Below are 17,125 nucleotides of genomic sequence, written 5' to 3'. Positions count from 1 at the left end.
GCTACTCCTCAGACCTCCCTGCTGTCCAAAGGCTTGTTACAGTACAGTACTTAGCTTAGCCGGGGCCTTCACTCCTTTCCTTTTTTTCTTACTTTCTATCTCTGTCCTGCCCTTCAGTTGTTCCTTCACATGTAGATCAAATACGCCTCTCTGGTGGAGCGTAAGGCCTTTTCCACATCGCCTTTGGAAATATATGAAAGAGCTCTCAGGAACTGAATTCCCTTGATTAGGCCCTATCTAGAATCCACTCTCTCCGTCTCACTCTAACACACTTACACATATAGCAGATAGGGGCGTGCTCACACACTCACACACTCAGCCACAGAGTCCCTGCTGGGTTGGAGATTTCCTGGAACAGGTCTGAAAAGTTCTCATACATCGCTGCTTGGCTTTGTTGCAGTCATGAGGAGAACGACTTGGACATGGTGGAATGAATGTTCTTTTGAGCACCATTATTTGCAGTGAAGTTACAACGGAGGGAGGAGTACGTCATTGTGCTCTTCCCACCTTTCTTTAGATTAAGATGGCTATATCCTTCTTTGTGTCTGTCATACACAAACATACAAACACACACAATTTACAGGAAGGCAGGTTACATTCGGGAAGAAGTGTCTTTCAGTTTCTTGTGCACTTCTTGCTTTGTCTACATTTTCATGTGATATGTATTGTTGGAAGGTCCCATGTGTAGCTATGGTACTGACTAGTCATTAGCTCGGAGGCACAGCCTGTGGCTTTCTCCATTTAGTTCCATGCCAGGCTAATAACAGCCTGCCCGGCTGAGCGGACTGCCTTTTCACATTATTATGTGTGTCCCGTCTCCCAGCCCTGCCCTGATACGTCAGCAGATATCGCTGTCATTGCTATGTGGCTGTGGGCCCTGGCTGCTCTCACGCAGTGTGACTGCTGTGGTCATTTCACTGTACAAATACACACACGCTGTGAAGGGGAGATGTACAATTGGAGCTGAAATGGAGTAAATATAAGTGTTTGTGTATGCCTTTTAAAGGACAGAGCTATCAGGTAGGATCTCTAAGTGGAAAATGTGTGGGAAAAATGTTGATTAATGTTATTCATTTATTTAAAGACATTGTCCCATTTTTAAACTTCCCAATCATTTATCAGAGACTACATTTCCCATGAATCCTCTCACCTCCTGTTCTAACCTTTTGCTTCAAAAGCAGATTTCTAAAAACAAAAAAACAAACAAAAAGAACAATGTACAAGCCCAACTGATGACAAATTTTTTATTTATGAAATCAAAAAGCGCACGTAAATGTCAGCTTTTCGGAACATGCACATGTTAATGGTTGACTCTGCGCGTGTGTTGCCAGGACTATCTATAACGGTGTGTGCTGTTGCAGGTTTGTGATTGGCCGAGAGCGTCCGGGCCAGCAGAGCGAGGTGGCCACGCTCATCCAGCAGACCCTGGAGCAAGAGAGGAGACAGAGAGAGCTCCTGGAGCAGCAGTATGCCCACTATGATGCTGACGATGACGAGGTACCGACCACACGTGACCCTGCCAACTGCGCAGGATGCTTCTAGTTAAAATGTTTCCAGAGTGAAAATAGCGGGAAGATGCCACTCTCTTAATATTATCTTAATAAAGCTAATTATATCTGCATTCATTTGAAATTCAGCTGCTATCAGTGAACACGCCTCTTACATGTGACATGATATCTTAAAAATGAGGCTTCCAGTTGTCGCTTAAATGTAAATCACCTCCCTTCTCATGACAGTTGACTTGAAGTTTTAGCTTATTAACCTCGTAAAACTGACTGACAGCAGGCTTTGATGCTGGCACACAGAGCACTCTCTCTCTCACACACACACACACACACACTCTCTAAGAAGATGCCATGTGAGCTTCAGTCCTAGAAAGCATCACTCAGCGTTTCCCCCTCTGATTCTGCTGCTTACTCACAGTGCGTTTAATCCACCAGACACTGAGCTCATGGCCCTGCAACTCATGCTATTTGTGTGTGTGTGTGTGCGTGTGTGTGTGTGTGTGTGTGTGTGTGTGTGTGTGTGTGTGTGTGTGTGTGTGTGTGTGTGTTCCCTGGAGACACGTGTGCATGTAGACACACTATATATACACATGAAATCATGCACCATAGTCATGTAAATCAATGCAGAGTGTACCCTCACTTGCACACACAGGAGCAGCTGCACTCATGCCTGCTGTACATGCACACACACTCACTCTGGCATCTCTCCATGCGCTGTCTTCATCAGCGTTGTTTCATTTCATTTCCTGGTGGATGGTGGATTGAGAGCCTTCATGCATAAGAAACTCCTCACCAGGCCCCAGAGGCTGAGCACTCCCGTAATCACAGCCCCGTCCGCATTGAACACTGTCAACTCTTATTTAAGCTCCTATAGACAGTTGAGGTTTGAGTTTTAGGCTCCTCATTTCACATTGAGGATATGTCATGAAAATCGAAGTAAAATGAGGAGAACTTGAGATTTTTTTTTTATTGGGATGAACACCCTGTGCCACATATCCCTGAAAGACATCAGCATAAGAATGACGATTGTGCTAAACTCTTAATCCATACATAGATTCCACACCGCAGGTAAAAACACTGAAATCTGCTGCATTCGAGCTCCAAACCATCCTTAACTCCATATGTAACTGCCAATAGGGTAAACAGTTACAAAACCATTCAAAAGATCTATGGGGCAATAAAAGGAGCTCATCAATATTAATATCTCTATAAATATTAGAATGAGTTCTCACCGGGTGGGCGGGGAGGGAGGTTATTCCTCACTCTTAAGTGCTGCCTGGGTAGAGGTGACAGACAGCTCCTTATTGGTGCTGGAGCTCCTGTCCCAAGAGGAATGGATGCTCACAGTTAGCAATAGTGCACACACACACACACACACACACACACACACACACACACACACACACACACACACACACACATCAGTCGTTTTGTGTGTTTGATTATATGTAATCTAACACACATGCATGCCCATCTGTCTGCAGTTAAACGCAAACACACACATGGGAAAAGCAGACACACACGCATACTACATAATATATAGCAATATGTAATATGTACATATATGTAATACATAATATACAAAATGTAAGTCTAACAGTTCCCATATTCAGCTTTATTGATGCTTTATACTTTGCTTTTGAACTGTTATTTGGACAAAACAAGCAGTTTGAGCATATTGTGATGGTCATTTTCCTGTGTTTTCGATATACTCTAAACAGTGAATAAAAAAAAATCTATAGATTATGAAAATAATCAGCAGTTGCGGCCTCAGACTAAGATACAATTTTGCTTGTCTTACAAATTATGTAAATGTGAAGATGCAGAATAAAAGGGAGATCATTCCACTAAAGTCAACAAAAAGCAATACATCAATCAAGGATGAATAGAACTCGCTGCTTTGCATAAACGCACTGACGGATCTGTTCTCTCATGTCAGCACCAGCGTGGAGACACGTGGACAAACATAGAAGCCACATTAACATCATTTGGGATGAATGGTGGAGACCAGAAAGAGTCACAATTCTCAGGACGGTTGTATCATTGATATGTGGTGTTGTAGCAAAAGTACAGTGTATTTGGCATCACATCCATGAACTATGGGTTTGATTATCTTGAATAATGGATTGGATGGATTTATTTATATTATATTTATATTATTATTTTAAAGTTGAGCTTCCCAGTCTCAATGACGACTGACGTGAATCCTATATACAATTTGTGAACTGCTAATTATAATAACTCCCATATGATGTGAGTGCTGCAACAGAGTTTATTCATTTTAATTTAAAGATGCAATGTTGAGAAATCAAGTGATCTACTAAAGCAATCTTGCATACAACGTCAGTGCATACACACACAAACACACTAATTCAAAGCTGCAAGCAGTGGCTGACATGCACTCTTCCTCCAGCCAAAGGAGCAGTCACAGCCCTTTGCTCCTCCATGAATGATGGTCGTAAATCCAACATCATACTCATATTAGACTTTCACAGTGCTGATCATTGCAAGCTGAGCATCTTCTGAACAACAAGATTCCTTCTTAAATCATCTCTTCCTCTCTCCGTTCTTCATGCACATGGTAGGAGGTGATGCATTTATCATATGCAAATTGGTGTTTGACTGCCCTCCCATGTGTTCAATGGTTAACTCCACCTTCAGCAAATGGGGCCTTAATGTAGGATGCTGGTACCATGGCAACAAGCCTATTATGGAAATGAAACTCTGCGCTGGCCATGCATGCAAACAAATCAGGCCGGAGTACTGTTATCTGGCTGGGACGTGCAGGGGAACAGATGAGGAGAAGATATAGGCCAAGATGATGAGAGAGGAGATGAGACTCTGTGTGTGTGTGTGTGTGTGTGTGTGTGTGTGTGTGTGTGTGTGTGTGTGTGTCTGTGTGTGAGTGTGTGTGCATCTGTGTGACAGATCAAGACAGAAAGACAAGTAACCACAGAAAGATGGCTTTTAGATAGACCAAACAAGATACAGAGAGAGACAAAGTAATGTGGGACCAAGACAGTAATAGCAGTGACAGACAGAGTGGAAGTGCACTGAATATTCGATCGTAAGGAAATTTACACGTAGATGATAAAATCTAAAGATGGAGAACAATCGGCGTGGACTGACTGATCGGAGAATGTTAGGATAGCTGTGTGATGCTAAGAGGGAGACGGAGACGTTTTCAGAGGAGCTCCACAGGAAATATCCGACTCTGTTGGTCATCAGCCAGAGAGTGAATCAGCTGATCCATTTAGATCCGATGCCTAATGGCCAATGCCAACATTCACTGTACAGTATTTTGAGAAGCGGAGGAAAGAAAAGCCGCCTGTAATACATGCAGCATAATGGCCTACATTAATGTCGAGCCACAAAATGTTTGATGTTTCAATCCTGTTGAACATTTCAAAGCTGTAATTAGTCAGAGATTTTCTTTTTTTTTTTTTTCTTTTTTTTTAAGAAATCCTAGATTGCCAACATCTAGATTTAGCTCCATTAGAGACACTACTCCAGGCTCAAACCTCACTAGCTTGTGTCACCTTCTCACACTTGAGGCGAGGCGGTGACTAATGTTTAAAAATAAGAAAAAGTGACATTCAAATTTGGTGAGTACAACTCATCTTTTGGCTTATTATTTATAGAAATGACACTCATGGCTGACCAGGCTGTCAAAGCAATTCATTTTTGACAAAGTTCTGGCCAACTAAGTGGGTTACCCTAAATCTTATGTAACTGGTGGCATTAAAATAGCATTACTTATGCAAAATAGAAAATGGAGAAAGGATGGCATGGGGAGCATGGATAGGAGTTTGTGGTGATGCTTGACACATAATGTGCAGCAGGTAGAGAAAGTGATGCAGTCTGGCTGGTTAAAGGAGAGATAGGAGAGGAGAGCAGACAGAGAAAGAGAACAGGAGATGACAAACAGATCGCCGCCATCGCTTGCAGATTTTATCAGCTGCAGCTAGCAGGCAGTTCATTTGGCAAACTTCATGAGCTGACTGTCTTTGAAATGTTTTCAGCTGATGCATTTTCAAACAGCCTCGCAAAAGGGGTCTTATGTGCACTTGATGTCTCCATGCATGATATTGCGTTCTTCGTTCTGCTTGCAAGGTGGAGGAGAAAGTGTGTATCACTCACAGGAAGTGTACGTGCAGAAAAATGACTCTGCGTTTCCTCTTACAGCAGACGGGCGAGTACGCCACAGATGAGGAGGAGGCGGGGACGACGGTGGCTGGCGAGGAGAAGAGCATCGAGGTGTTTGACTTGCCAGAGACAGAGGACATCTTGTCTCCCTCGGAGTTAGACGCCAATAAACTCTACCAGAAGTTCAGAGAGGTAAACTGAGATGCTTCCTCGTCAATAGTTGAATGTCCCGCTGTGAAGATTACACAGCTGATGGGAGCCCACCACATTTTTCTTCTGGCACTGCTTTGAAGAATGAATTTAAAATAATAAATACAGCACCCACACACCCGCTAGAATAATTCAATTAAAACAACAAAAGATGCCAACACAATGGAGTCTAGCACCACTGCTTTACTCTGCAGAGTTCTGCTCTTTTGTCAAGATCTGATCCTCCCTCGCTCCTAATCTGGATGATTAGAGGCAGGAATACAAACGCAATGCAAAACCTGCGCTCATTTCATCTCTAATTACCCATGTTTGCTTAAACCCACAGATGAGGAGCAGAAGCTTTAAAGGCTTTAAACCTGTATTTAAATCGATTTCTACCCTGATCTTGGCAGTTCTTCACACGACCGGCCTCAGAGAATAGAAACCCATTTTATGCTGGACTTATGCTGCCATCGCTAACACTAAATGCACCTTAAAAACACAGCGAGAAAATGGAAGGTGAAATCACAGGCTGTTAACTCCTTTATGCTTTTTATGCTGCTGAGAAGCTGGTAGTATTGATTGAACACTCCGCCACTGTTTTTGGCACCATAACACTTGAGCCTTTCTGTCGACTGCCACAAAAGCTGTGACACATTTAACAAATGGCTTCAGCTGCACTGCGGGCTCCGCCGGGGATATCGAGTCAAACTATAATGTAATCCCTGCTCACAGGATGTATGCATTTGTTCCTTTTTCTCTGGATCTTGACCTCTCTCTCACACAGCGTAGCTTTTACCTTTTATCGTTTAAAGGGCTCTCCATTTCCCACGTCTTCCTCGTCTCTCTTTGCTGCCTTTTACACGGCTGAGGAAAGAGGGAGGCGGGCAACTGGGAAATGAGCCTTAAAAAAAAAAAAACAGCAGGATGAAGATGTGATAGTAAAAATGTTCTTGTGCTTTGGCAGCGAACAAACCTTTAAAATCTCTCTTTTATCTCCTTTTTAAAGAATAATATTCCTCACCAAGCTGCTGTTCAAGTCCATTTTAACTGTGTTTTTGAAGCAATAGTAACTATCAGTGATTTCGTCAAAACTGTAGCAGCACTGACTGATTTGCTCACACTTCTACAGGCGCACAGAATCCAGCACATTTCCCATTAGAAACTGTTACTGAACATCAGTCCAAATTTATTCACATTTTAAAGCAATTGCATGAGAACAGAAGCTAAATTCAAGATGTCGAGTCAAGCAGAAATGCCAAATGTGTCCTGCTGAGCTGTGAGGAAATCGTGTTGTGTTTAAGTGTTTAAAATAACAGCAGCACACCCGGAAGATTTCCATTTGATGGAATAGTGGAGCCAGAGGACATTGCACTCAGTTTTAAGCATCATAAAGCTTCAATCAAGTGTTAGAGCAAGCAGAAACAGACTGTGTTACTTTGTTATGTAGTGCGTAAAGTGATGCTCTAAAGGTGCGTGTTTGAAGGATAGGTTCACATGTGATCAAGTCTGTCTTAAAACAGCCCTCTCATGTGTTTTTGCTTGCTGGAATCATTCCTCCTGTTCATTCTGGACATTAAAAGAAGCTGAAAATGGAAGTCTTGTTACAGAAAGTGGGAACTAAAAAGACTTTATGTACAATGATTTTTGCTTGTTGTCAATATTTCACGAATGCTAAAGATGAAAAGAAAGCATGGTCATTGTGTCTCTTCAGACTCTCCCATAGCTCCCACTGTCACTCCTTCCCCTTTCCTCTCTTTCTGCCTCACTTACTGGAGCCCTCATTTGCTCCCATGCCCACATCTCTTGTTCCATATCCAGTCCTTTCTCTCCATCTCCATTTCTATGTCTGCTCTGTCATTATCTCCCTCTCTGTGTCTGCCTCTAAATGAGCGCTCATCTCAACTTCCATCCATAACTCCTTCGTCGCTCGCTCTCCATTTCCAGCTCCATCCATCTAACATGTTACACGTTAAAAAATCCACAAGCTCTCAAGATCCTAGCGGTTTTTAGCAGTTTTAGACATTGCATTGGAAAGAAAGGGACATTTTTCCTGTTGATTTTGTTCATTTAACGCTATGTTAAATGACTTTTAACTCTCTGTCTCCGTCCATCTCTTGCCTTCCTTCGCCTCTCCTCTGAGAGTGTGTGTCAGCGCTGGAGCCGGGATGCTGTCAGGGGAGGACGGGGTCGGCTGCCTCCGTCCGTCACACTGTATCGACAGCGGAGAGAGCCTGCGCAGCCATGCATTTGATTATCTGACCGCCCTCTCTTTTCTCTCCTGTCTCTTCTCTCCTCCGCCTCTGCTCCCAACAGCTCCAGATCAAACACACAGTGACCGAGGCCGAGATCCAGAAGCTCAAAAACAAGGTAAGAGATTAAAAACTGTCGGCGTGCAGAGGCTGGTTGTAGGTGCAACTGACAGAAGTTTGCCGGAGGTCAAACAATTTGGAAGCGGATGTGGAACTAGTGTGAGGACAACGGAGGGTAAGGGGTTGTGTTTGGTTGGAAAGCTTTAGGAAAAGGTTTTCTTCTTTGCTGATTATTTTACTGAAACATTAAGGGATCTGCTTCTGCTGCAACAAAAAAGTCTTGCAAGAAGCTGCAGGAGTGAGAGCACCAGTTTGTGTTTATTTCTTTTTGTGAGATCTGAAAGCTCCGTGCATGCTCATGTGTGTATGTTTACCTATATTCACATCTGAAGTGTATAATTTATACACGCTCTCAAATGTTAATGGCTTAATTTGGCTAATTCCCAAATGAATGTACTCTGATATGATGAAGTGGTGCCTCAGAAGCTTTTTTTTTTAGGAGTAAGGATCATTTCCAGTTTTGTTTTGGACTCAATCAGCTGAATATTTTATGGGGTGTTTTCATGAAGCTGCTGACAGCAAAGATACAGCTAGAAATGTTTTGGTGTGAAGGACCAACTATATAATCTGGTAAAATAAGATATCTTTTATTCCTAGGATTCCTCATTCAGTTTTAGTCAAATTTACGGTCCTGTTAAAAGTTTCCATGTGGCAACTAAAGTTGTTTTCGTCCCTTACCAGTTGGCGTCGGTGGAGAGGGAGAAGCAGCGCTGGGAGAAGGAGAAGAGCCAGCTGAAGGCCAGCATCGAGGAGAACAAGGAGAGGATGTTGAAGCTGGAGAGCTACTGGATCGAAGCGCAGACCCTCTGCCACACGGTCAACGAGCACCTGAAGGAGGCCCAGGCTCAGTACCAAGCTCTGGAGAAGAAGTACAACAAAGCCAAGAAACTCATCAAAGACTTCCAGCAGAAGTGAGTGAACCTGGGTCACACTGGTCATTCTAATCTGAGACAGAGGAGCGAGGGATTTATCGACGTTTCTTTTTCATAGGATGGCGAAGGCATGACCTGTCCTACTCTGCCTCTGATTGGGTAGCACTCATCATCTTCGTTGGTTGGGTTGGTTAGTTTTAGGCAGCAGTGGTGGTGATTGGGTAGGGTTAGGGTAAGAATATCAGGTTAAGCCAATCAGAGGCAGAGGAGGGCAGATCATGCCTTCACCATCCTAGGTAGAGGGATCTCCTCTTTAACCAGTTTTGATCTCAAGCAGCTTGCCCTGAACCGACGGTTGATGCTTCTTTCGTCTTCTTTTTTGCCCCAGTTCAGACCAAACCGGTCTTTTGCTTTGGTTGTCACAGTTGAACGTAGCATAACGCAGTCAGAAAACTTCTTCTTTATCAGCTCTGTCTCCTCGACTTGCTGAGAGAGGCACCGAACAGCTCGAACTGAAACATCATTAACATGTCTATTAAAACTCATACACTTCCTTAAACCGTTTCTTAAATGAGGTCACTCCATCAATCCTGCCATTAAACGTGCGCTTTAATAAATAATTTTAGATGAATTCCTTCATTATTCTTTTTACAGCCTCAGTGGCTTCAATGAGCAGAAAAGACAATCTACTGCATTTCCATCTGTGGGGCAGAGCTGTTTTTATAGCCCAAGCCTTATCCCATTTCAACAGTAAGAGCTGAGTTTCCATCCTAATGCAGCGCAGCCTTCTTGCTTTTCACTGCGTTGATCTCTTTGGTCAGTCCCATCACAACCTCTCCTGCTCAGCTCCAGTCTGACTGCCTCTAATTGGCTCTGGCCCTGCAGGCCAAACGGAAGCTAACCGATGAAACAAACGCTCCATGCTGATCTGGAGCCGAGAGGAGAGACAGCGAGCCCACAGACCAAGGACAAAGCAGGCACGAGGAAGCGGCTGAATTTAGCATTCTTGGAGATGTAAATTTGGGCGTAGATGTGTGTGTGTGTGTGTGTGTGTGTGTGTGTGTGTGTTCACTATGAGCAGCAGGGTCAGAGTGAACTGAGTCACAGTAAAATCCTGAAACAGCCTCGGCTCCCTTATCGCCACAGCCGAGCGACACGCAGGCACCGTCACGCATGGCAAAGCACACGCACACACACATACTGCAAGTGTGTCTTGTTTTCCCGTGTTAACACACACCTACTCAGCACATTACGATCTCCCCTCCCTCTTGTCTCTCCAGAGAGGTGGAGTTTATCCAGAAGGAGGATGCGGAGAGGAAGCGGCTGGAGGAGGCTGAGAAAGCTCACCTGGCTGAGATCCAGGGACTGCAAGTCAGGGTAAACCACATGTTTTGAAGTGTACGGTGCCTGTCTCTCACATCCATCCTTCTCTGCATACCTGCATTCGGCTCACTGGCCTCTAAAGAAAACAGCAAACCCTTAAGTGAAAATCAACTAATGAACGCTGCAGTTGTTCTCTGTGCCGAATGATCAGGATCGTTGGCTTTTGCACATTTTCTCTTCCTTTCATAGCATGGGCTGTAAAGAGAATTTAAATCCAAATTCAGTAATCAACATGGTCATGAGCATCTGAAACATCAGTCTCTGTCACATAGAGGAAGGTCTCCTCCTCCTTGGGCAGTGACAGCACTTCTCCCCAGAGTTCAGGCGCCTGTGGTCAGCTCTGTTGTCAAACCCTGTATTGGTTTTCTGCTTTCCTGGTCTTAACACATGACAGTTGTGTTGTTTTCTGCTCAAGTCTCAGGCCATGCCCCGCAGTTGAATGGGCAGTCAACCCGATAGTCCCCTACTATTATTCTGCACAGTGAGCATTCATTCTCCCACTGCACTGCATTGTACTGCAAAGGGTGAATGGTGAAGTGTGGTACAAGTGTGTGGTCGGAAAAAAGTAAAATCTGAAATTCAAGACAGGAGCAATGTGCTTTAACTAAGCTGACATGTCTGATCAAATGTACTGCAGGTTCAAATACTTCACCTGCGCTTTTCATGTGCAGCTCCTGTAAGAGACTGTAGTGTTTCTAAATGGAATCAAAAGATGAATAATGTGCTCTTCATCGTGTAGGCCATTTATTTCAGTGCTTTGAAACAGCTGTTTTGACAGGTAAATGCCTCCGGCTGATTAACATTGATCGCTTCCTGTCCCTCCACAGATTGCAGCATTAGAGTCCGAGCTAATGCAGCTGATGAAGCAGAACGGCATCCAGGTCAACAACAACAACAGCAACAGTGCTGAGAGGCTGAGCGCTCAGCAGCACAGCCCCAAAAGGGCTGCGGTGCAAGCCAGAGGTGTGTTTGAGACAGGGCCGCCAAGATCATTGTTGTGATATTTACCACTCAAAGGAATACGCTTTAGGAGAAATCCACTGTCTTGCTGAGAGTCAGACAAAAAGATCAGATGACAGGCGTCTTAGCTTAGCATAAAGACTGACGACAGAGGGAAACAGCTAGCCTGGCCCTGTCAAGAGGTAATCGGCCTATCAGCTCCTCCAAAGCTCACTAATTAACACATTAAATCTCATTTGTTTAATCTGTACATGAGACAGTTATGGATTTCTAGGTAGATCTATCTTTTGGCTGGGTGCAGTGAGCTGTAGAGGTGCTGTAGGCCGATATTTCCCCAACATATTGATGGGACAGGCAGCTGTTTCCCCCTGTTCCCAGTCTTTGTGCAAAGCTAAGCTAGCTGTCTCCTGGTTCTGGCTTCATATTGAACAGACATGAGAGTAGTATTGATTTTTCCATCTAATGCTCTGCAAGACAGTGACAAACAGTGACAAATCATATCATCTGGTGCTGCCCGTGTTTCCCTGGAAGCTATAGCATCTAGAGGGGGTAGAGGGGATATGATGCCGTTAACAGGCGACCAAATCAAATGCATCATAACCTTTTTCACACCTTTCTCTGAGTTTGAATAGTGTCGGAAACATGTGGGATAATGTAAGTACACAAGTCAACAACATATTCAGCATTGGTCTAGTTGTTTTTAGACATTTCGATATGGAAATGTTACATATTCATGTTCGCTGTACACATAAGCCATATGCACGTGCAGACACACACACAGATTAGGATACATGCACACAGAGTGAGGACTCCTTTCACATGTATCCTCCTCTCCTCCGCTGTCTTAACCCACAAATGCACTTTAAGCGGTGACTGTAGCTGCACTTTGGACCCCGGCAAATGAAAAACAAACACGTAATCCCTTTTGAGCACATCTGTCTGGCTTTGTTCTGCTCGAGTCTTTTTAAGCTCCACTGGCTTTGTTTCACTGGCTGCATCTGTCTGAGCGGAGCGTGCACAGAGAAGTGCCGTATCTGATACTGCGCAGTGCAGACGGCATAACAGAGTGATTGGATCTGCACTGATCCGAGTAACACAGCCCATTATGCAATATTAAAAAAAAAGGGGGCTGAGGGAGACGGCTGGAACAGGATCCAAAGCAGAGAGAGAGAGAGAGAACGTGGGAGGAGAAGACAAAATCTGCTGAAATTATCTTTCAAATTTACACGATTCCAGTTTTTGGAATATGACAGCGTCTCCCTGTGCGCTCAGGGAATAAGCTGAAAAGTAGTTTGCCCGCCTCGTTAACAGTGTTACTTGTGGGGGAAGACTTGATATTTGAACTGAGTTGATGTGTTTTTAATAGACTTATTTAATTTTGGTATCAACACGAGGGTCAGGCCAGTTTAAGTGCCTCTCGATAAGAGTGAAAGAACTGAAAACATGCACATAATTGATGGACGAATGCTTTTTATGAACAATTATACGGTATGTTTTTTACCATGTCAAGCTAAATAGCAGTTTTTAATTACTTTTCTCTCTGTGTGTGTGTGTGTGTGTGTGTGTGTGTGTGTGTGTGTGTGTGTGTGTGACTGACTTCAGACTTGAGGGAAGGCTCTCCCCTTTCACCCAGCAAAAAGAAGAGCTACAGGGGAGTCGCCCGAGACAGCATCAGCTCCACCGAGGGAGAGGTTTGTATTACTTTGATCATTTATTTTACAAAAAAAAACAAAAAAAAAACAATAAATGGAATCTGTATATGTAACACTTTCCAAGTGCCCATAAGTGTTTGCAGCACATGAGTCATTGAAGGACTGTCAGAAATGTGAAGATGTGACGATAATTTCTGTTTTTAGAGTTTTGGGCTAAAATAAATAGTGTAATTTTGGTGGGTTTTTTTTTAAAAAAAAAAAAAAGAAAAAAAAGAAAACATGCCTTTCAATCCCACCAGCAGGGTGTGTTGCGGGGTTTTAAGGGTTAACAACATCTGTTAAAATATCAGCCAGATGTGAATTGAACAGATGTGATTTTTAATAAAGCAAGCTCTGTCATTCTCATTAAACTACTCTCACGTTTAATATGTCTTTAATTTCACTACAGGGTGTTTGATTAGTGTGTGTGTGTGTGTGTGTGTGTGTGTGTGTGTGTGTGTGTGTCTGTCAGCCTGTTTGTGTGTCTTTAACCCCTGTCCATTCCACTTTATCCCTTTAATGGATTAATTGCTGTGTGTTGCTCTGCGGCACTAATTGAGTCTGTCACAACTTATTGTCTCTCCCAGTGTGATAATAACAGCCACAGTCTTCTTCTGGATGAAAGGCTCTCGTCTGGCTAATGCTGTCACTTAACTCAGCTAGAGCAGGAATGAGTTCAGATCGGATAAACAAGTCGGGAAAGTGGATCGGAATTGGCAGGAACACAGACACCAGACATTGTGAGGTTTCCCGGGAAAAGAGGGCGAGGAATTAGAAATGGGGAAAGTATGTCGAGTGACTTCTTTCCCGTTAGTCTGCCGCGCTGGCTGCTCAGTTTGTTTTCCTTTGGCTGCACTTCATCCTGCCTTTCCTAACCTTCCTCCTTCCTCTCCCTTCTCCTCCATTTGCTTCACATCTCCTTTTTGTCTCTTTACATGTGTCTTCAGGTCTCGGAGGGGCACGGCAGTCCGGCACACAGTCGCTCTGGTTCCATTCGTAGTGTGGCGTCTTGTGATGGAGGAGCCACGGTCCTCAGGGCCCCTGGCAGTGCAGAAAGCTCCCCCAGAAGAACACTGCACCCACCGTCCACCGCAGGAGCCCTCCAGGACGGTGAGTAGCCCTGCACCCCCACTAAATCCTGCACTGCATTTCCAGATTTTTCTCTTTATCATGTTTCTGTTTTTGCTATGCAAGCTCATTAATTGAAGTAGAAGTAACGTCAGTGAGGGGTGTTTGTGATCACAGGTTCTAACTCTCCTGCAGGGTCGAGCCCCTCTCACGGCCTGGAGGAACACAGACTAGGTCTGGACCCTGGGTAAGTCGTGGAATTACATCTTTTCATTTTGAGTTGTGCACATGCCAACTATATTATATCAACAGTTTCACATGTTTTAGTCAACCAACCTACATTTTCTCACTCTCCCTTTTGTTCTGTTCAGGTCCTCGCTCAGGAAAACTACAGATCCCAGAGCCTCACCTGGAAACAGGTAACTAATCAGCATTGCAGTCTTATTTTACTGCTGTTTTTCCTCAATGAGTCCAGCTTCAGAAACTGTTTATGGAGGTGTGGTACAGCTATGGTTGCCACTGACCTCTATTTAATTACTTCTCCATCCCTGTTTCTGTTTCAGCTCCACAGAGCCGTCAGCAGAGGACAGTCCAGAGAAACTCAAGGCCAAGGTACATGAGGTTTGGCGACTGTACATGGAGTAAATAATGATTTGCTGACAGATCCTTTACAGCGAGGACATTAAAGGACACTTTAGTTTGCCCTCTATAATGTTATATATGAGTCCAGGCTTTTTGCCAGACCTGTATACTTACATACAGTTATTTTAATGGCAGGTTTTCTCATGGTATGATGTGTTATTTCTGTTGAACAGACGTCCCTCACATGGCCCCACTTCTTCTCCTATTCATATTACTTGGTATTGTATTCTTTTGTGTTTTGTTCATCTATGCCTCAGTCCACTGAAATGAAAATGAGTGGGTACTTTAAGAGGTGAACAGGTTTGGTAACAAAGGGAATCATTGTTCTGCAATCGTAGAAATGTATAATTGCATTTTAAATTCACAAGTAAATGAATGAGTAGACCTACATAACCCCAAATATCTTTCATAATCTTAACAACATCTTCAACAAAGCTGTAAAAAATGTCCAGTTTAGCAGTTGTATGACTTGTTTTCAAGTGTTAAATTCCAAATTTGAGGGAGCATCCCGAGTGCTCAGATCAATTTGTGTCATAACACATCTTGAATCAGTTAAACGCTGTACTGATACCATAAGATTAAAGCTGTTAACACGGACATTTGTTGCGGTGTAGGAACTTGCATGAGAACTGTTTCCAATCCTGTGTGAGATCAGATGTGGTTACCGCACGACTGAAAAGGGGATTATTTTTTGATTCTGCACCAATCCAGTTTTCTCTCTCTAAGGACATGCTCCCAGTTTAAGATGAGCACACACCAGAAGATAAACCGCTGCAGTGTGTGTGCACGTTAATAGTTATGTAGAGCTTTTAAGTAAGGATTGAGCCCAGAAAGCTGCAAGTCTGAACCTCTAATATTAGTCTTCCTTTTACCTCAGACAGCACTGACATTCAAAGAACTCCTTCCAGCTACAGTGTACCGCTGTATGTAAGACAAAGCTCTACAGTTTTAACTCAATATCATATATAAATGTAATCTTTGACACTCAATAAGTCTATTTTACTCAGAGCACCAGAGGAAATACTGAAATACTGAGAACAGGAGGAATAACATGTGCTCTATAAAAGCTATTGTTCCATTTATTAGTTAAAACCTGATGTTTTGACCTTCATCTGATGTTTACCTGCAGCGGTTTGTCTCCGGATGTTTGAGCACAGATCCTGGACCTTAATACACTCTCACACACTCACAAGGACACACACAAAGAGAGAGAAAGAGAGGTTGGCTAGCATCCAGCTACATAATTTCTAACCACTAATCACATTGGCAGTTTGTGCTATAATGGAACATCTTAAAAACGAGTGATGTGCACAACGCTGCCTTCTTCCAGTCGTTCAAACATCTTAAATATGTTTGTCTGATGTACATTTTATTGACTGTCAGATATTAGGAAGCAGATCAATCATTCTGGGACATGCTCGGAGGGAAAGTCGTCATTCCCTTCGTTCATTCTCTCCTCATTGCGTTTAAGAAACTGAAATCGAGAAGCACTCCATCTAATCAACTAAATTCTGCCCCAGAGCCAGTTGGCTCTCAGCACAAGTCTTACGAGCGTGTTGTTGATTTCTCAGGGGCCCGCTTTGAATGATGATCTGAGCGCCAGCAGCAGCAGCTCAGTGGAGATCAGCGGCCTGCTGACTGAAGCCAAGATGTCGGGACGCTCGCACACCCTGGTGCTCTCCTCAGATGAGGTGCGTTTGCAAACCTGAAATATTTTCCGTTTTTAAATCATTTAAATACATGAGATTCACGTATGAGCTAAGAGACACCAGCCTTGTAAAACATGTAGGTGTCTGTCAGGTCATTTGTCTTAAATTTAAATGCAAACAACCGAAACACAGAAATCCCACAATGCACCTTTTCTTTTTTTACCTCTGTGTCAGTGCCCCCATTTATCACCTCTGTGGATATCTCCGCAGCTTCTCCCTCTGGCACAAAACAACAAGCTAAAAATCAAAGCGGCGGATTAGGCTCATTGTATTCAAATGCTGGTCTAAGCTGCTGTTGTGGAAGCCATATTGTTTCCTCTCTGTTAACAAGCCAGTTGTCTTCTTTTGTCTTCAATGCTGCTGTGTTCAGAGTCTGGATATGATAGATGATGAGGTGAGACTGAGGCTTCAAGCCTCCAGAGGCATGTGTTTTACTGCATGCTTGTGTGTTGAGCATCAGCCATTTGTGTGTGTCTCATTCCCGCATGTCATTCATGTTGAATTCTTCTTCTTCTGCACGCCCCACAGAGTAATAAGTGTTGCTACAGAATACAGTTTCCAGTTACAGTTCGGTGCACTGCTAAAAAG

General features: G+C 43.5%; 1 protein-coding gene across 3 annotated transcripts in view; it reads left to right on the top strand.

Moving 5' to 3' along the window:
- Nucleotides 1-17,125, top strand: part of ppp1r9a (protein phosphatase 1, regulatory subunit 9A) — a 43,780-nt gene that overhangs the window by 23,630 nt on the left and 3,025 nt on the right. For 2 of the 3 annotated variants that reach the window (XM_076754919.1, XM_076754920.1), the window contains exons 6-18: nt 1,362-1,497; nt 5,691-5,843; nt 8,157-8,210; nt 8,894-9,123; nt 10,365-10,461; nt 11,295-11,430; nt 13,030-13,118; nt 14,066-14,228; nt 14,382-14,433; nt 14,558-14,605; nt 14,750-14,798; nt 16,400-16,519; nt 16,908-16,931. In XM_076754919.1, coding sequence (XP_076611034.1) covers nt 1,362-1,497; nt 5,691-5,843; nt 8,157-8,210; nt 8,894-9,123; nt 10,365-10,461; nt 11,295-11,430; nt 13,030-13,118; nt 14,066-14,228; nt 14,382-14,433; nt 14,558-14,605; nt 14,750-14,798; nt 16,400-16,519; nt 16,908-16,931 — 1,351 coding nt within the window. The remainder of the gene's footprint in view (nt 1-1,361; nt 1,498-5,690; nt 5,844-8,156; nt 8,211-8,893; nt 9,124-10,364; nt 10,462-11,294; nt 11,431-13,029; nt 13,119-14,065; nt 14,229-14,381; nt 14,434-14,557; nt 14,606-14,749; nt 14,799-16,399; nt 16,520-16,907; nt 16,932-17,125) is intronic. The other variant, XM_076754921.1, reaches the window with a different exon arrangement.

This window comes from Chaetodon auriga, chromosome 17, assembly GCF_051107435.1.
Source record: "Chaetodon auriga isolate fChaAug3 chromosome 17, fChaAug3.hap1, whole genome shotgun sequence".
In the NCBI taxonomy this organism is placed as follows: Eukaryota; Metazoa; Chordata; class Actinopteri; order Chaetodontiformes; family Chaetodontidae; genus Chaetodon; species Chaetodon auriga.
The sequence above is the reverse complement of the archived record's forward strand: the minus strand, read 5'-3'. Positions and strand labels throughout refer to the sequence as shown.